At 44.8% G+C, this 14,264-nt stretch overlaps 1 protein-coding gene across 1 annotated transcript in view; it reads left to right on the forward strand.

Annotated features, from left to right (window-relative positions):
- asap2b (ArfGAP with SH3 domain, ankyrin repeat and PH domain 2b) overlaps positions 1 to 14,264 on the forward strand; it is a 14,669-nt gene extending 405 nt beyond the window's left edge. Inside the window, exons 2-28 of the mRNA XM_034580602.1 lie at positions 2,635 to 2,707; positions 3,936 to 4,081; positions 4,166 to 4,240; positions 5,375 to 5,424; positions 6,236 to 6,365; positions 6,721 to 6,806; positions 7,110 to 7,185; positions 7,258 to 7,344; positions 7,560 to 7,663; positions 7,785 to 7,854; positions 8,675 to 8,762; positions 8,863 to 8,911; positions 8,987 to 9,153; positions 9,562 to 9,695; positions 10,052 to 10,146; positions 10,256 to 10,445; positions 10,527 to 10,612; positions 11,473 to 11,588; positions 11,781 to 11,848; positions 11,998 to 12,105; positions 12,183 to 12,411; positions 12,633 to 12,737; positions 12,959 to 13,235; positions 13,313 to 13,371; positions 13,473 to 13,537; positions 13,830 to 13,949; positions 14,041 to 14,264. Coding sequence (XP_034436493.1) covers positions 2,635 to 2,707; positions 3,936 to 4,081; positions 4,166 to 4,240; positions 5,375 to 5,424; positions 6,236 to 6,365; positions 6,721 to 6,806; positions 7,110 to 7,185; positions 7,258 to 7,344; positions 7,560 to 7,663; positions 7,785 to 7,854; positions 8,675 to 8,762; positions 8,863 to 8,911; positions 8,987 to 9,153; positions 9,562 to 9,695; positions 10,052 to 10,146; positions 10,256 to 10,445; positions 10,527 to 10,612; positions 11,473 to 11,588; positions 11,781 to 11,848; positions 11,998 to 12,105; positions 12,183 to 12,411; positions 12,633 to 12,737; positions 12,959 to 13,235; positions 13,313 to 13,371; positions 13,473 to 13,537; positions 13,830 to 13,949; positions 14,041 to 14,115 — 2,928 coding nt within the window. The 3' untranslated portion in view covers positions 14,116 to 14,264. The remainder of the gene's footprint in view (positions 1 to 2,634; positions 2,708 to 3,935; positions 4,082 to 4,165; positions 4,241 to 5,374; positions 5,425 to 6,235; positions 6,366 to 6,720; positions 6,807 to 7,109; positions 7,186 to 7,257; positions 7,345 to 7,559; positions 7,664 to 7,784; positions 7,855 to 8,674; positions 8,763 to 8,862; positions 8,912 to 8,986; positions 9,154 to 9,561; positions 9,696 to 10,051; positions 10,147 to 10,255; positions 10,446 to 10,526; positions 10,613 to 11,472; positions 11,589 to 11,780; positions 11,849 to 11,997; positions 12,106 to 12,182; positions 12,412 to 12,632; positions 12,738 to 12,958; positions 13,236 to 13,312; positions 13,372 to 13,472; positions 13,538 to 13,829; positions 13,950 to 14,040) is intronic.

A 14,264-nucleotide genomic window follows, 5' to 3' on the forward strand; every position in this document is an offset into this window, starting at 1 on the left:
ACTGAGCACTACACACTGTACTACACACTGAGTACCACACACTGAGCACTACACACTGTACTACACACTGAGTACCACACACTGTACTACACACTGAGTACCACACACTGTACTACACACTGTACTACATACTGAGCACTACACACTGTACTACATACTGAGTACTACATACTGTACTACATACTGTACTACATACTGAGCACTACACACTGTACTACACACTGAGTACTACACACTGAGTACTACACACTGTACTACACACTGTACTACATACTGAGTACTACACACTGTACTACACACTGTACTACACACTGAGTACCACACACTGTACTACATACTGAGTACTACACACTGCGTACCACACACTGTACTACACACTGTACTACATACTGTACTACATACTGTACTACACACTGAGTACTACACACTGTACTACACCCTGAGTACTACACACTGTACTAAACACTGAGTACTACACACTGAGTACTACACACTGTACTACACCCTGAGTACTACACACTGTACTACACACTGAGTACTACACACTGTACTACACCCTGAGTACTACACACTGTACTAAACACTGCGTACTACACACTGCGTACTACATACTGTACTACACCCTGAGTACTACACACTGTACTAAACACTGCGTACTACACACTGAGTACTACACACTGTACTAAACACTGAGTACTACACACTGAGTACTACACACTGTACACACTGTATACCACACACACACACACACAGACACACACAAACAATCAATACACTAGGGACCTGCTGTGTCCCCATAAGGGAGATAGGACAATAAATTGACTTAATTATTTAGTTTGAGCTGAAGATAAAGAACAAGAAAAGTGTTTTTCAGTCAGAAGAGGAACCGAGTTCACTTCCTCCTGCTCACGCTCGTTGTGTTGCAACACACTGATGATCAGTGACTGTGTGTTAACTGCCACAGAAAGGGTCAAAGGTCAGAGGGAGGGAGTCAGTGTCACCACACTCCACTTCAGGCTCCGTCACAGAGTTTCCAGGAGGTTTTTAAACGTAAAGTAAACGTGACTCAGTCTCATCATGACAACTTTAAATTCAGATCAAGTCACACTCATAAATATCACCTCCTGTTAGTTTCCACTGAACTTGTTGGTGTTGATGTTTTACGTGTCAGAGAAAAACTCAGATCTGGATCAGGGGCCGGATCCAAGACATTTTTAATAATTTAATAAATAATAACACTTTCTTTAACAACACACACACAACAACAACCACACTCGACTCGTCCGTTAACTCGAGTTGAAAACTATGATAGTTTTTGTTCTGTAAATAGTAAATGGTTGATTAAGAACTTTTAACGTAGAAATGTGAGTCTGGTCCTCACAAGAGACTGGTTCAGTCATAGTGGAGGAACTGAGTCGCAGTGTTCGTAGGATTAGACAAAAACTACTGAAACAATTTCTATGAAATTTTATGGAGGCTGGGACATGACCCAAGGAAAAACTCTTTAAACTCTGCAACTGGTCTGAATCAAGTGACGGATCCAGGAATTTCTTTTCACCTGCTTTGACATGGCGAGATAGGGAATCAGCCTGGTGGAGGTATGGACTCCCAGAGCGTGCTGTTCAGCCCCGCCCCAGGAGAAGATAATCAGGGTGAACGGTAATGAAAACATCCTGTTAAAGAAAAGTCCGGATCTGCCCCTGGTCCAGATCCGCATCCATTTATTCTTTACCTCTTACACATCCTTCTGCCATGTTTCGTGAAAATCAACGTGTAACGTCTCTGTAACGCATCGGTAACGTGTCGCTAACGCGTCTGTAACGCGTCGCTAACGCGTCTGTAACGTGTCGCTAACACGTCTGTAACGCGTCGCTAATATGTCTCTTCACATTCAACCTCACACAAGTCAGGACAGCTTGTTGTTCCTCCTCCTGTTGCGTGCTGGGACCTTTTCCTCCCCAGGGCGATGGTGGAGCCTCCCACGTCTGATCGAGTCCCAACACGACCTGTCTCACCCCCCCCAGGAGTTAAAGCTCATCTGGGCGTCGTCCGTCTCGTCTCCACTCGTCCATCTGAAGTTTACCTCTGCAGCTGCTCACCCTCAGCTTCCTGTCGACCAATCACAGCTCGTGTTTCAGATGTTTGGTTCTGCTCTCAGGTCCCTGTCGTCCTGTAGCGGAGAGGTGTAATCTGATTACTTCTGTTTACTCAGTTTTTGACAAAACAAAACAAGACTCTTTTTGGTTATGTGTTTTTTTTATTCCTCTGCGCTGGCGACACCTAGTGGCCGGAGGCATTATGTTTTCATATAGTCCATCCGTCTGTCCTTCTCATTTTCACGATATCTCAAGAAAGTCTTGAGTAAAATTCTTTCAATTTCAATTTTGAACGAATGCTCACTGGGACTCTCAGATGAACTGATTTGATTTCCCCGTGACCTCATATGAGTCTGATATGGAGTCAAACTTTCCCATTAAGAGCAGCGAAATTCACTGTAATAATAATAATAATAATGATAATAACTTTATTCATTTAGCAGCTTTCAAAACAGCCGTTACAAAGTTCGGCGACAGGAAGTGACTGGAGTTTTCCTGGTTCTGGTTCTGGAGTAACGTTTCTGTTTGTCATCCTCAGGCTCTGGACGTGGATCGATCAGTTCTGTACAAGATCAAGAAGTCGGTAAAGTCCATCAACACATCTGGTCAGAGTGAGTCTGCCACTTCCTGTCTAAGCCACATATCAATAAAGTTATAAAGTTCAAAGTGTGTTAAAACACATAATACTGTGGAGTACTGTAGTACTGTTCTACTTTGGAGTTCTGCACCTGAAGGTGCTAATGCTGCTAGTGATACCATCGTTACCATGGCAACCAGATGAAGCGCTTCATTCATGTTCTCCATTCAAACAGAAAGACTACTACCCCCCCGGCAACTGACAACATGCCCACGTCAGACGCCGTCTATAAACCAATCAGAGTCAAGTATAGGTAGACTCCGCCCACGTAGGTGATGGCGACAGGACGTACGTATGTACGACAAGATCCTTTCGTCCCTAAATTACAATGTGAAACCAGAACTAACAGATCAAAGGAAACATGGAACCAACACGTGAAGCTTCAGACTTCTGAATCATCTTCTCCTTCTTCTCCTTCTTCTCCTTCTCCTCCTCCTCGTTACCTTTGTTTCTACATCAGCCATGTTGAGCCACCACATTTCTACAATAGAATGGACAAACCCAAAACTATATTTAAAAAGGGGGAAGGTTCAGTGGAGAAGTATTCAGGTCAAAATCTGATGAAAAATAAAAATTGCTGAATAATTTCCTATCAATCAACTAATCGATCAATCCATTGTTTTCTTACTGCTCACATAAACGTGTGAGATGAAACTTTATTAACAAATAAATGAAAGGAGAAACTTTCACTCAGTGAAGAAGTCCAGCAGATCCCTTGGCTGCTGCTGCTCCGTCAGGGTGGTTGGTGGGTTTGTGTTCAAGCAAGTGGAGACTCACCTCCAGCATTCCCATCATGCCGATCTCCTGTCCCAGCATGCCGAGGGGGGAGAGACAAGAAGAGGCTGCGCAACGTTTCCTTCTTCATCTGGAACAAAGACTCCTTATATTCACATTTACTATTTTCAGTTTGATACTTTTTTCCTATAATTCATTTGAAATATTTGATAATCTAAATATTTGCTGATTACTTTTCATCTCTTCGTTCGACACATACTGACCTGAGTTGAATTCCTATTTATTCATGGGTTCAAATCATTTCAGGATCAAAATCAAGTTTATTGATAAAGTAGGAAAAATATTTTTGGTGCACAATACTGAACATGATTTCAGGAGGATTCAGACCAGAGGCGGCGCCAGAACATTGACGTTAAGTTACAGGTTGAGTTTGAAGTCCGCCATCATCTACTTCCTGTGTGTTTCAGCTCATGTGGACAACGAGGAGCAGTACATCCAGTCCATGGAGAAGTTCGGGGACAACTATGTCCGCAAAGAGGACGCAGACGCTGGCTCCGCCTTCCTGAAGTTCGCCGTCTTCACCAAAGAGCTGACGGCGCTCTTCAAAAACCTGGTGAGGAACTAAAACATGGATGTGAGTGGATCTGTTGAACATCCGGTGAAACGTTTGAGCGTTGACATGATTCTCTGTTCGCAGCTGCAGAACATGAACAACATCATCACGTTCCCTCTGGACAGTTTGTTAAAGGGCGACCTGAAAGGAGTGAAAGGGGTTTGTGTTGAGTTTCCTTCTTCAGCCTGAACTCTTCAAACATCGCACTGTCAAAATCCATTTTTTTAAAGTCCTGACAAGGCTTTAAAAAGTTTGAATAGGTTTCTTCACCGGCTTTAAACAGAAACATTAGTTCAAACCTTAGACTGTAAATAATCACGACATCACGTCTCCACTGCCTCCAGAAACAAAGCTAATTTTCTCAGAGTCTGTTCAGTAATGATCGTGAAGTGGAGCTTTGCAATCGCTCTCAACCAATCAGGAGTCAGTCTCAGCTGTCAATCATCACGTCTCAGCCTGTTTTTATATCATCAAATAACTGATTCAAACCAGACTGATCAGAAACTTGAACAAACATCAGAGAGATAAGAACGACCTGAAATGACAGAAACATCTTTGATAAACATTTATTTAACGTCTACTTTGTTTTTTTAGTTTGGTCCATGTCCCATCTGCTAACATGGAGTAGGTTTATTACCTAAACCTGCTGGCAGCCACCAGGGGGCGACATATACACTTTGGCTTCAGTTTAGAGAAGCCGTCATGTCGTCCATCTTTATTTACAGTCTGTGGTTTTAACTTTTGTCTGTGTCATCAGCAACCCATCGAACAAGGGTACATTTTCAGGCTCCGCCCACACAACTTAGCTTTAGTTTTAAAACTCATTGCTGTTGCTATGGTTACGCCTGACGGAGTTTTCCTCCTCTAAATCAGAGACTTGTGTTAACTGGTCTTTAGTGTGAAAACTCTGGGGTTGTGTTTTAGTCTGAACAGATGAGGCCCACGTTCTCTTCCTGATTGGTTCTCATCAGTCACATGACTCGACTACCAGCGGTGAACACAAAGCTAACACTTCCTGTCAGTAACAGTTTCAAAGAAATCCCTGCTCTGACTCTTCACCATCACTGTTCCTCAAAGGAGGGAGACAATCTACTTCCTGTTGACACCACATGACCAGAGTATGTGAATGGTCATGTGATATGTGTTAGTATGGGCGGAGATTATTTCAGCTTTAATCACTGACATTGTTTAAATTCAAATAGTTTTTTTGTCGTATAATTAAAAGTAAAATAAATGAAATGAAGCAGGACTCAGTTTCCTCTCTGACTAATCATGTGACGTCTCCTCCTGCAGGACCTGAAGAAGCCGTTCGACAAAGCCTGGAAGGACTACGAGACCAAACTGTGAGGAAACGAAACCACTGTCAGCACATTCATCAGTTCTCACAGTCACTCTGCGGAGGAACGCCTTCTTCTTCTGCTTCTGCTTCTGCTTCTTCTTCTTCTTCTTCTTCTTCTTCTTCTCCTTCTCCTTCTTCTTCTTCTCCTTCTTCTTCTTCTTCTTCTACTTCTTCTTCTCCTTCTTCTACTTCTCCTTCTTCTTCTCCTTCTTCTTCTTCTCCTTCTCCTTCTTCTTCTCCTTCTTCTCCTTCTCCTTCTTCTTCTTCTGCTTCTTCTGCTTCTTCTGCTTCTCCTTCTTCTTCTTCTCCTTCTCCTTCTTCTTCTTCTTCTTCTTCTCCTTCTCCTTCTTCTTCTTCTTCTTCTCCTACTCCTTCTCCTTCTTCTTCTTCTTACAAGTAAAATACAAGTAGAAACTGAATCCTGTGAATTAAAAATAATAATCAAAGCTTCAGCTCATAAAATAACTGATTTTTGGTGAAATAGAAACTGGATTTTTTTATATTAAAAACCACAAAAAGAAAAAAAAACACACCATATATTTAAGAACAAAATAGAACTTAAAAAAGGTGTTTATCTGTGTTGTTAAAAACATTTATTGATCATTTAAGTTTCACAACAGGAAATCGTTTAAGCTGCGGGGTTTAGTTAGTTTTTTAGTCACATAACCCTAACCCTAACCCTAACCCTGTGTTCCTGTTGCTCGTGGAGTCGTCAGATCGAGATGATTATTCTAACAGTTCATTTGACACAGAGTTCAAACCAGACACTGGTTGTAATGGTTTCTGAGTTTTTACTCCACCTTTGACCTCTGCAGTGTGAAGCTGGAGAAGGAGAAGAGGGAGCACGCCAAGCAGCACGGGATGATCCGGACAGAGTTCAGTGGAGGAGAAATCGCAGAGGAGATGGAGAAGGAGAGACGCATGTTCCAGCTTCAGATGTGTGAGGTGAGGTCATCCAGAGGTCAGAGGTCACGCTCATTTACACGTCTTTTTAACAAATGTCAGATGACACTGGTTCACACCTTCATACAGGTGAAGAGTGGCCCAAATTCTGTTCTATTTCAAAGTGGATTCTTCTTCCCTAATGTGAAGTGTGTATTATTATTATTTATTTATGATTTAAGTCATTATAATGTAGAAATGATGAAACAAGATTCTCATTGTTTTGAGGATTATTTTGATTTATAGGATGTTATAATCATTCATCATTGGCAGAAGTGGGCTTTCATATTTAGATTTTTTTTTACATTATGATGTCGTGTTTTTTTGTCAATAAATAATTTAGGAATTTTCTCTGCAGTATCTCCTCAAAGTGAACGAGATCAAAGTGAAGAAAGGTGTCGACTTCCTCCAAAACCTCATCAAGTATTTCCACGCTCAGTACAAGTACGTCACGGAATCGCCAGAACACGTTCATGCAAATGTCTATTTTAAACCTTGTGAAATACTTTGGTCAAACATGATTTATTTAAACATATAATAATAATACAATGAGAAAAATGGAGAAAAAAAACAAAACAATGAGATCATTAATATTTATATACAATTGAAGAATTGTGCTTTTCATCTATTCGTTGATTTCTGTATATTATTATTATATTATTTTTGTATGTTATATATATATTTTTGTGTAGGTTTTTAAAAAAGTCAATATTTATTTTGGAGCTTTACGAGTTTTTCTGTGTTCAGTTTTTTCCAGGACGGACTGAAAGCTGTGGAGAGTCTGAGACCTTCTGTGGAGAAACTGTCCACAGACTTGACCACGGTGAGAACAAGAGACGAGAAGGGAGATTATAGTGAAGAACCGGCATTAAGCTTCTGTGTCTGTGTCCCTCAGATTAAACAGAGTCAGGACGGAGAGAGGAAACAGCTGAATCAGCTCCGAGACGTCCTGAAGGCTTCACTGCAGTCGGAGTCCAAAGAGGTGGGCTACACAACTACAACTCCCAGAGTGCACCTCAGCAGGAAACATCCAATCAGCGACTGTATATGAAGATGATCAGCGACTGTATATAAAGACCATCAGTGACATGTTGTTTTTATATAAATTATATGATTGTTTCTTCACACTTTGTCTGCAAATACAAACGCAGCCTCCAGGGGGCGTTGGCAGGAGGTTAACGTTGGGTTTTGTAACAGGATTCTCAGGCGAAGCAGAACGCAGGTTACAGCCTCCATCAGCTTCAGGGAAACAAGGCCCACGGCACCGAGTGCTCCGGAGTCCTCTACAAGAAAAGTGAAGGGTGAGTAAAGTCCATGTCCCAGAATCCCTCAGGAAAAGAACTTGGGCATGGCGGAGTTCTACTAACGTCATGTGTCACTGCAGCAGTGTATGTTCTTTATCATGTGAACTGTCCTCCTCAGGCTGAGGAAGGTATGGCAGAAGAGGAAGTGCTCGGTGCGGAACGGTTTCCTGACCATCTGCCACGGCACGGTAAGACGCAAGGCCCTCTTCTCCTATTGGTCCTCGTGCATGACAAGCTCCCGCCCTCCTGCCTGCACGTCCTATCAGAAGTCTACTCATGGACTTACAGTCTTTTTTTTCTTATTTTCTTTCTTTTGTTCTGTTCTGTCCAGATAGCTCGGGAGCTAGCCAGTTAGCCTGTTAGCATCCGGAAGTGAGCAGTCAGTTGAATCCTCATGTTTAACTGTAACATTGAGCGCTAACCGTTGAACTTTCTGCTAAAAGCTAACCTCTAGCATCCTACTGCAAACTGACCAGAAGCTACGCAGTAACTACGTGAACACTTCCTGTCAGCAAGCCACCAGGGGGAGATGGAGATGTTTTGGTTTCACTTTTGGGAGCCATCACTTGCAGTCTGTAGAAGACGTGTAAATCAGCGTTTGACCTTTGACCTCTTCAGTGTTGAACCTAATGACAGAATTTGTATTGAAGACTTTGGTTTGGCTGTGGCTGAGGGGGTAAAGCGGTTGTCCTCCAGCCAGAAGGTCCGATCCCTGTCTTCCCCATCATGCTGAAGTGTCCTTGGGCAAGACACTGAATCCTGAACTGCTCGTCACACAGAAAGTGCTGCAGATAGATGTACTGTGTGAATGTTCTGTGTCATCAGGACTAAAGATCTATTTCAGACAGACATTCACTTTAAGATCTTTTAACAAAGATTGTTCCAGAAAAACTGACGGACATTTTGTTTTAATCTGTTCTCCTCCCTGGTTCTCCTCCCTGGTTCTCCTCCCTGGTTCTCCTCCCTGGTTCTCCTCCCTGGTTCTCCTCCCTGCTCCTCGTCTCGCAGGCCAACAGACCTCCAGCCAAACTCAACCTGCTCACCTGCCAGGTGAAGAGGAACCCTGAGGAGAAGAGAAGCTTCGACCTGTTCTCACGTACGCTGCAGACACCACACTCCTCACACTTAAATATACAACACGTCTTTTTGTCTGATTCTCGTCTCCTGTCCGTCTCCTGTCCGTCTCCCTCCCTCAGACGACAGAACCTATCACTTCCAAGCCGAGGACGAAGCCGAGTGTCAGGTGTAAGTATCAGAGAAGTGAAGCTGCGGCTGTCTCTGCTGCAGTGTGTGAAGTTGTGTTGTTGTGGTGTTGTGCAGCTGGGTGTCGGTGCTGCAGAATAGTAAAGAGGAGGCGCTGAACCAGGCGTTTAAAGGAGACCAGGACGAAGGAGAGAACAACATCGTCCAGGAGCTGACCAAGGCCATTGTAGGAGAGGTGAAGCGGATGAGTGGCAACGACGGCTGCTGCGACTGTGGAGCCCCCGGTCTGTTGATACTACTACTGCTAGTACTACTACTGCTAGTACTACTACTGCTAGTACTACTGCTGCTAATACTACTGCTGCTAATACTACTGCTAATATCACTGCTGCTAATACTTCTACTGCTAATAATAGTACTGCTAATACTACTGCTGCTAATTTTGCTGCTGCTAATGCTAATACTGCTGCTAATACTACTACTGCTAATACTGCTGCTAATACTACTACTGCTAATAATACTACTGTGCTAATACTGTTATTATTACTAATATTACTAATACCTCTACTGCTACTAATACTATTTGAACTAATGCTTTGTTTTGTGTGTATCTTTGTAGTTGTTTTGTGTGTCTGTAGTGGTTGTGTCTGTGGTTGTGTGTCTGTAACGTTGGTCTCTGGTTGGTCCCTCAGGTCCGACCTGGTTGTCCACTAACCTGGGGGTTGTGATCTGTATCGAGTGCTCAGGGATCCACAGGGAGATGGGCGTCCACTACTCCAGGATCCAGAGTCTGGACCTGGACGTCCTGGGAACCTCGGAGCTGCTGGTGAGTCCACTTCACTGTCTGCAGAGGAGCGTTGGAAATCAGAGCACCGAGGATTAGTTTGAATCTGACTTCTGTTCAAAAATGACTTTAATCCTTTATGATGATTTCATGACTTCTTTCCAATTCCACCTTTTATTTCCTTTTTGATCTGTGGATTTAGTTTTTTTATTGTGTGACAGTTTTTTTAATTAAATTAACTGTTAAGAAATGTTTTTATTTTCTTAAATAACTCGGCTGTTATGGTGAATATGAAAAACCCTTGATACACTGTGTGTGTGTGTGTGTGTGTGTGTGTGTGTGTGTGTGTGTGTGTGTGTGTGTGTCGTCGCTGATGAACCCATGCTGTTGTGTTTTAGTTGGCGAAGAACGTGGGAAATGCCAGTTTTAATGAGATCATGGAGGCAGATTTGTCGGCGCAGGGCGTAACCAAACCTGATCCGAGCAGCGACATGTGAGTGATGGGCATATTTTCTTAGAATGATCCAAAAGGAGGGAAATCAAACACGGGTTAAAAGGTGACACACTAACTCCGCCTCTCTCTGTGCTCGGCCGGTTTCCAGGCAGACGAGGAAGGACTACATCCCGGCCAAGTACACAGAGAAGCGCTTCGCTCGTCGGCTGTGTGCCGACCCTGAGTCCAGACTGCAGGCTTTATACGAGGCCGTCAGGAGCAGAGACATCCTGTCACTGATCCAGGTCTACGCTGAGGGGGTGGACCTGATGGAAGCCATCCCGCAGCCCAACGAACACGTACGACTACAGTGATGGTATCGAACGGTTGACACACGGTCACTCTGTGCTCTACCCTGAAGGTCTGTTTGTTCTTCGTAGGAACCTGGAGAGACTGTGCTCCATCTGGCGGTCCGAATGGTCGACAGAAACTCCCTCCACATCGTGGACTTCCTCGCTCAGAACAGGTAACTGCTGCACCACATCACAGGTGGGCGGCGTCCTGAGAGAACGCTGAAGTTTACATTCATTTGTTTTTAGTTTAGTTTCCATTCGTCCTTGCTGGTGACAGTGGTCGGAGGCCTTGTGTTTTCGGGTTGTCTCTTGTGAACACGATATCTCAGGAACGCCTTCAGGGAATTTCTTCAAATTGTTTAAAAACAGTCAGTTTGACCTGCAGAGGAACTGATTCGATTTTGGTGGTCTGAGGTCACAGTGAATGAAATATGTCAGAACACCTGGAGGAACTGAACCTGCTCTGGTTGGAGGAGGCGTAAAACAACATGATGGTGACTCTATTTGTTTAGTCTTTAAGTTTGTGAACGTTGTGTAACAAACACATGTTCTCCTCCTGCTGCCGGGATTTATCTCCTCTCTCGGAGGGTTAGGGTTAGGGACGAGACGTCGAGGTAAAACACTTTTGTTCAAATCACCTTCCACTGCGTAATACGTAAGTCATACCATATTGATGTTACCATGGCAACCAGATGAAGCGCTTCATTCATGTTCTCCATTCAAACATAAAGAGGACTTCCCCCCCCAACTGACCACACTCCCACGTCAGGCGTCTACAAACCAATCAGAGTCAAGTATAGGTAGACTCCGCCCATGTAGGTGAAGAAGACAGGACGTACGTATGTCAGACAAAATTCTTTAGTCCCTAAATAACAATGTGAAACCAGAACAGATCAAAGGAAACAACAAACACATGACGCTTCAAACTCTCAGAGAAAACATGTTGTTTCAGAAGGGCTCCCTCTGCTGGTCGGATGTCACATCGCTTCATGATGTCAGATTAAGTGACTTTCTGTCCCTGTGTGTGTTTCAGCGGGAACCTGGACAAGCAGACAGCCAGAGGAAGCACCGCGCTGCATTACTGCTGCCTGACCGACAACAGCGAGTGTCTCAAACTGCTGCTGAGAGGAAAAGCCTCCGTGTCCATCAGTAAGACGACAAACTGTTGTACATAGAGTCGGTCTTTGCTCAGCTAACGTCCCACACGAGTCCAAGACGTTCCAGAAACAATCATGTAGCTTCTTTTTAAGTAGCTTGAATCAGGTTTGAACTGAGACTTAATCGAGTGACACTGCCAAAGTTTAGCTTCATTTCTAAACTGTCGTTAATTTATCTCGACAGCAAACGAAGCAGGAGAGACGCCGCTGGACATTTCCAAACGTCTCCGTCACACTCAGTGTGAAGAGCTGGTGAGAAGACAACATTTGTGGTTGTTTTGTATCTTTGTCGTTGTTTCGAAGCTTTTTGTAGTTTTGTCTCCTTATTGTCTCGTTGCCACTAACCTCGGCTGTATAAAATCATCTCCACATATATAATCTGAGTGATGTCTCGTCCTCAGCTGACTCAGGCTCAGACTGGAAAGTTTAACGTTCACGTTCATGTCGAGTACGAGTGGCGTCTCCAAAACGAGGACCTGGATGAGAGCGAGGACGAGATGGAGGACAAGGTGAGCTGGTTTTATCCGGTGAAGTCAGACAAAATGTGGAAATGTTCGGGTTGTATAACGGCCCCTTTTCTGCGCAGCCCATACCGAACCGCCGCGAGGAGCGTCCAGTCAGCTGCTTCGTCCCGGGCAGCTCCCCCATGCAGCCCAACCTGGCAGCGTTGGCCAGGGACGCCGCCTGCGTGGTGCGGGACAAACATAGGCCTCAGGTTCCCAGCACCATAATCAGCAACGAGACGTACGGCACCATGCTGGACCTACTGCCGGCAGGACCGACGCCACCACTCCCTCCCAGAGCCCCCCACAGAGGTCAGAGGGCGGGGTCAGTCGGGGGCCTGTCCGTCTGTACATGACTCTTTTTAATTTACTTTCTTTTTCAGCGTTGTTAATCGATTTTGAAGAGATTCTTTAATGTTGTTTTGTATTTTTGAACGATCAGTTGAAGCTTTGATCGTCGATCAGCTGATCAGAATCCTCACCTGCTGCTTTTCCCCTGGAACAAAATTGACAGTAAAGTTGTGTGTCTGCAGTATCGGGTCACGGTAAACCTACCGCAATGGAAACCGTCAGAAGACAAAGGTCGTCGTCCGACCCCCCGAACCCCCAGGCCCCTGAGAGGAACTCCTCCATGTACGGTGGGTGTAGCGTCGCGCTGCCTCTGCCGAAAAACATCGTCACGATTTCTCTGTGGGGGGGCACTGTTTGTATCCTTGTGTTAGTTTGTTGTCTTGTGATTGTTTTGTATCTTTGTACCAGTTTTTTGATTCAATGATTTTCTGGAAGTTCAACTAAATTTGGTTGAAACTTGACGCAAGATGTTTCCTGGTTTAACCCCCCCCCACTCCTCTTCCCCCAGTGCTGCCAGCAGCTCCTCCCCCTCCTCCCCCACCTCCAGGAAACAGGAAGTCCAGTCTGTTTGAAATGAGGACCGTCTCAGCCAGGAACACCCCCCTCCCTCCGCTGCCTGCTCCACCAGTGTTGGGACTCCCCCCCCCCCCTCCAGTCCCATCACCACCTTCCATACCTTCACCCCCCCAGTACAAAGCTCCACCTCTAACCCCTCCTGTCCCCAGCCACAAAACCAGCAAATCACCAGGACCCAAGTCTCCTGAATCCCCCAAATCACCCACCGGGTACGTATCGGTCCACACTGGTCACATGGTACATCCCAGAGTTTTTATCACTCAACTCTATTTTTAACTGATTTCAGATCAGTGAAAAAGCCTCCACAAAGACCACCTGTCAGGACCCGATCTGTGGGCAGACGAGGTACACACACACACACACACACACACACACACACACACACACACACACACACACACACACACAGAAACACACTAGTTTACATCGTTTTTGTCTCTCTGTAGGTTCTCAATCCAGATCTCCTCAGAGTCCGGCTCCTCCAACACCTCAACCCAGAACCGCCTTTTCCGTAAGTCCTCAAACACAATAGCAGCAACAACACTCGGCCCTCACCACAGTGACTCGACACTGTTGTGTGGTGCACACTCTCCTCAAAGGGACGGATAAGGGAAGTTTAAATCAACGTCTGGTTGGTTCAGTGGATCTCAGCCTCTAACTCACCCAGAACATCTCAATCTCTCCAGACTCATCCTGTCACCAAAACACCAAATGCTCTCAGAGACAGAGTGTGTCCTCAGAGTCAGTGTGTGTCCTCAGAGTCAATGTGTGTGTGTGTGTGTGTGTGTCTCTGTGTTGTGTAGAAGCAGAAGCTTCAGAGAGTGAAGGCCATCTACAACTGTTCAGCCGATCATCTAGACGAGCTGACGTTCAGTGAGGGGGAGGTGATCGTGGTGGAGAGGGAGGAGGACACTGAGTGGCTGGTGAGTCAGCGCTGGGATCACTGTTTGTTTCTTTGATGTTTCTTTGATGTTTGATGTGTGTTTGACCTCCAGAGAATCTTGTCTGTTTCAGATCGGTCACGTTGAAGGAGAGCCGACCAGACGGGGAGCGTTTCCTGTCACCTTCGTCCACTTCATCGCAGAGTGACGTCAAGACGACTTCCTATTGTTTGACAAACACTCTGATGTGTCGTCCTCTGATCGAAGAGGAAGCTCCAGATCAAAAAATCTGATTCAACGCCCGAAGTTCAAACTTTCCCTCGCACATTTAAAGCACAATGATGGACGTACGCATTG

This window comes from Hippoglossus hippoglossus, chromosome 24 (assembly GCF_009819705.1).
Source record: "Hippoglossus hippoglossus isolate fHipHip1 chromosome 24, fHipHip1.pri, whole genome shotgun sequence".
Taxonomy (NCBI): domain Eukaryota; kingdom Metazoa; phylum Chordata; class Actinopteri; order Pleuronectiformes; family Pleuronectidae; genus Hippoglossus; species Hippoglossus hippoglossus.